The following is a 5,004-nucleotide window of genomic DNA, read 5'->3' as shown; positions in this document are numbered from 1 at the left end:
AACTGGAACTTGGAGATATATACAACTTTCCTCCGTAGCCTCCTCTTCATCACCCTGTCTTCTTTTTTATTCAGACCGTTTTTGGTGTTCTTTACAGCATCAATGTCAAACACATAAACTTCTTTTATCAGGAAGATTTGAGACACATTCATGTTAATATTAGTAAACGAAGTACAAAATTTGAAATCTGTTGTTCTCTGCGACAAGTATCACGTAGTATAAATAAAGATTATTTATATGACTTGTACATCAGTGAAACTACATCAATTCCTTTCGTGCTTACGAGATCAATTTAATTTAAATTGTCTCAAAATGGCGAGGAAATGAATAGAAAGCTAAATATGTATTGCCCACCAACATAATATATAAATAGATCAGATCAGTCTAATAAATTATCAGAACGATGCTTTTCTACGGTTTGTCGGGATTGTAGAAATGTACCTGACCGTACGAACTGTAACGCCAGGGTAACAAAACCAACTACTGAAATTGATGCAAAAGAATCAATCAGGTATCTGAGCAATTAAGACGGACTAACACGAAGCAATAAAAAGGAATACAAAAGTTTGCGTGAACGTCGTATATTAATATCATGGTATTGTGTGCAAAACATATGCCAGTTAGATCAATATAGTACTGTATCTTGTTTATTAAAACATGAAAGGAGGTTCATAAGTTTTCATCGTAATTAAAATGGACCACAAATGGAGTTTATTTAGTACCATGGTCTCCATATTTGCACGGGCTAGTCTATTTTTTCAAGCAACAAGTGTTCACCGTCTTTGATAATCTCAGTAATTCCGTACACATTGGAGTCACATCTCTTTGGATACATGCATATGAGAGTTTCTGCTTTTTATTTGTTCACATTGTTTATAAGTATTAAAACTAGACTAGGTGAATACTGGATGCAGACGACACAGTTTTAACTGAAACGAACTCTTCTAGAAACCATAAAAAGTAAATAATCTGTCTGCCTGTATACATGGAGAGGAAACATTTTGGCTTAAAACGCCAATAAGTTGACAGTGTTAGGGACTCCTGGCGACAATCGGATTAGAAATTACAAACAGATAAATCAAACGACTAAGATAGGTGCATTTTAATATACTTAATGCTTTTCTTTTTCTAAATCTGTAGGAGATACAAACAAACGGGAGAGTGTGCGAATTATTATTTGTTTCTTCTTTGATATGGAAGCTCCTTTGATGCAACGTGTGCAGAAACATTGTGACAGTAAAGCCACAATTGACATTTACGAATCTTCCAATATGTTTTAATTTTGTTTGTGTTATTAATATTTTGCATTTGTAAGATTTTGCGTTTACAAGACTGTTTGCCTTTCGACGCGTGCCTGTATCAGTCTCGTAATTGTCGTAGTTGTATCGGATAGTCACATAACCTAAATCGAACAGTGAGAAGAAATGATGTTTACGTGAGGTGGTATGTATGTATGTATGTATGTATGTAGAAGCATCAAAATGTATCATTTTCAGGGATCAAACTCGAATATCGAGGTGGTTCAAATAATGGGAAGCAAAAGTTTCTAATGTATACGATTAATTGAATATCATTATCATTATTTTGCATACTGCCTGTACTTGCAAACATAGCTACAACCGCATGAAAAAAATTGTGTTTATGTTTAAAACGAATTTCTGATATCGAATATGAAGAGCAATAAAGTGCTTCATCTATTCAAATGTCTTTTCAAATCAAAGCTCTTCTGTTGCTTAATCTCTGTTTTGCCTTTGTGTTTCACTAGACAATATTCAAATCCCATTATTGAGCAGATATTGCGACTGACGTAAATCATGTGACAACAACGTACGATACCTGTGCAAGAAATATCATTTACGAAGGTATCGGAAGATCTAGCTAGTCAATGATATACGAGCAGACGGCCTGACTGCGCTCCTAGAGCGTACAAACTCATTCTTTATAAGCACGTGTATTAACACGCTTGAAGGGAAAGGCATTTGTATCCTAGGCTCTTTTTGAGTCTTTATTGTAGGATAATAATGCAGTTTTAAACTTATCTTCTGATTGAAGAGAGGACTGGGTACATTTATTAGGATTCTTAAAAGTATTTGATTTTCACAGCGGTAGCGTTATATTATCTACTTATTTCTGCAAAGCTAAACATGGAATCCGAGTTGCAGAACTATATAGAGTACAGAGTTGCAATGGGACTATGGAAAGGGGTTTCTCCATGTCTTCTCGTACTTGGAGGAATTGGAAACATTCTGTGCATTATGATTCTAACAAATAAAAGGTCAAGAGGCACCTCCACGGCCATTTATCTGACTGCCTTGGCCGTTTCAGATCTTCTGGTTTTGTATACTGGTTTATTAAGACAGTGGGTAAAGTACCAGTTTGAAATAGACATTCGGCAGCTGACGGAAGGGGGATGCAAGGTCCATTTGTTTTGTGTCTACTTTGGGACTCAGTGCTCATCTTGGTTTCTTGTGTCAGTTACTGGAGAACGTTTTATCAGTGCTTGTTTTCCACACAAAGTCAAGGTGGGGTGTACCCTAAAAACGGCAGGTATGGTCGTTACAGCAATCATCCTTTGTCTGGCTATACTCAATGTTCATTGGCTGTATGGCGTTGGCGACATGTACGCTACAAAGATGAACAATACAGTGTTAGTGAAATGTGAAGCACTGTTTGGCCCTTATGAAAATTTCCTTAAATACATTTGGCCATGGATTGATTTGTGTGTATTCGCCCTGGTACCGTGCTGTTTGCTTATCATTGGAAACACTGGAATAATCATCAACGTTTTTCTCAGCAGAAAGAGAAGTGTGACAAAAGTGGCCCCCATGCAGGTGACAAAGCGACAGGCGGGAAACAAGACGTCCCATCTCACCGCAATGCTTCTCACCATAAACTTTGTATTCTTTCTCTGTGTTACTCCCATAAGTATTTATTTGATAGGGGAAGCACACTGGTATGCAAATATTGAAACCAATCATGAGATGGCGGAGAGTTACATGTTCTGGGCGATCGTGAATATTTTGATGTACACTAACCATAGCATCAACTTTTTGATGTACAGCCTAAGTGGCACCCGATTTCGAGGAGAAGTCAAAGCTCTTTTTACCGGACATGGGAACAATAGAGGACTATTCACAAATTTCAAAACAACACGCATAATTCAGGTAAATAACACCATAAACACTGTGGCAGAATCGGTTGCTTGATAAAAATGAACAGCATGGGTCAGTCTGACATTTTAATTCCATAAGTGTTTCAATACTTTCAATAGTAAAGTTTTTTGTGTCCTTGCAGAAAGTAAACAAGATAATATGACACGTATATTTTGCTATAATGATGTGTATTATTATTTTCTAACAGTTACTTGTAACACATTTCCAATATTCATTTTCCTTCCGATTTCCGTTTATGACATTTTGTAAAATAACAGACATATTACCAATTTTGGTAAATGAACAAAATTGCCTTGAGTCATGTATTGCCATCACATACATTTATTTATTTATTTATTTATTTATTTTTGTTTATATATTTATTTATTTATTTTTACCTAAGCCTTGTTTTATATATTTCGTCTCGTCTTTTCTTATCTTTAGTTCCAGCCGCTACCATTTGTCTCATTTCCCAAGGATTTTGTGTAGCATTCTTCTAAAAGTGTCTCTTCCTTCTGGATGTTTGGCTTCGGTGACGTTTCCGGGATTCTCGGGCATTCTCTAAGTTTGTGGGGTATTATTATCCCAATGCTGTATTTTCACTGTTATCTGACCATATTCACGCAAAGTATAAGATTAAACATGGAGTACTATGTGAATCTAACGTACACGTGTCTGTTTGTCGTGTGCTTGTTTTTAGGCTTTGGTTTTTATATTTCTTATTTTGTCAAATCGGTTTTTATTATGAAACATGGAAACAGGATCAATATTAGTTTATGTTCCTCCATTTAGGAAGAAAGTCTAAACGTCTCTTTAAATTAGTCCTTGTAAAAGTTAAAGAATACAAAATATCACTGATCATCACATTGTATTAAAAACATTTCCTGCCATTCGCATAATCATGCAGTTATACCTATACTCTTTTGAATTTTAATCTGTTTGAATATATTTATATTTTCTGTATGCATTTGTTGGACATATTCATGTATCCATGCATACTGTTTTGGATACAAGGATAATCGCTTTCCTCTGTACTTGATATATAAATGTCAAGTTATAACTATAATGTTATCAATATCTGTTGCATATCTAAAAAGAATCCAGCAGAATTATGCACTGAGCTGAATGCTTTCAAATTACCTCGCTATTATTTGTTTGTGCACCGTGAGATATTTTTCTTCAGCTTTATTCGATGCAATTCTGGGAATGAATGCATGGCCGTCTGGCTTGATTCCAGCTGATAAACAAATTATTATTTTTTAACCGGTTTGATTATATTTTTGTCACTGAATATATCTATGGTGTCTGTTTAACATTTTTGCCATTAAAATTGTTGAAAATATCAAAACAAATATGACATATTTGTGTTCGTTTTTGTTAAAGTTGTGGTGCATTCATAGAATACTGCAGATGAGGATATGTGACCAACCAGGATACGCCTTAGCAGCAACATAATAATGCTTTGATGATTGAAACATTGACTTTGATATAAAAAATAGTAATTCGTATAGTTATTAATGATTGAGTTTAATCTATTTCAAGAATGATGCATCGTATTAATAATAATAATAATAATAACAATAATAATTGCAACAAAAGTAATGTAGACTCAGCTGACATGGTGACGACTTTGAATGTATTCTAATTAGAAAGTAGAAAGAGTGCAAGATCTTTACGTTTTTGATTCATACTATTTTTAACTGGAAAATATATTGTCAAGTAGTCATGGGCTAACGAGGTTAATTAAAAAGAATCTAAATTGGAGCCATCTGAACTGATAGAGAGAAAATATATGACAGAAAATGTTATTTAGATTGTAAGGATAATAGGTGTAGATGCATCATATTTTGCA

The 5,004-nt window shown here is 34.6% G+C and overlaps 1 protein-coding gene across 1 annotated transcript; it reads left to right on the top strand.

Moving 5' to 3' along the window:
- The first annotated feature begins 2,156 nt into the window (after positions 1-2,156).
- LOC149808585 (C-C chemokine receptor type 1-like) lies at positions 2,157-3,206 on the top strand. The gene has a single exon (XM_089971381.1). It carries the CDS (start codon positions 2,187-2,189, stop codon positions 3,204-3,206), a length of 1,020 nt encoding a protein of 339 aa, XP_089827507.1. The 5' UTR covers positions 2,157-2,186.
- Positions 3,207-5,004: the final 1,798 nt, after the last annotated feature.

This window comes from Sinohyriopsis cumingii, chromosome 1 (assembly GCF_028554795.1).
Source record: "Sinohyriopsis cumingii isolate HCF-2022 chromosome 1, ASM2855479v2, whole genome shotgun sequence".
In the NCBI taxonomy this organism is placed as follows: domain Eukaryota; kingdom Metazoa; phylum Mollusca; class Bivalvia; order Unionida; family Unionidae; genus Sinohyriopsis; species Sinohyriopsis cumingii.
The sequence above is the reverse complement of the archived record's forward strand: the minus strand, read 5'-3'. Positions and strand labels throughout refer to the sequence as shown.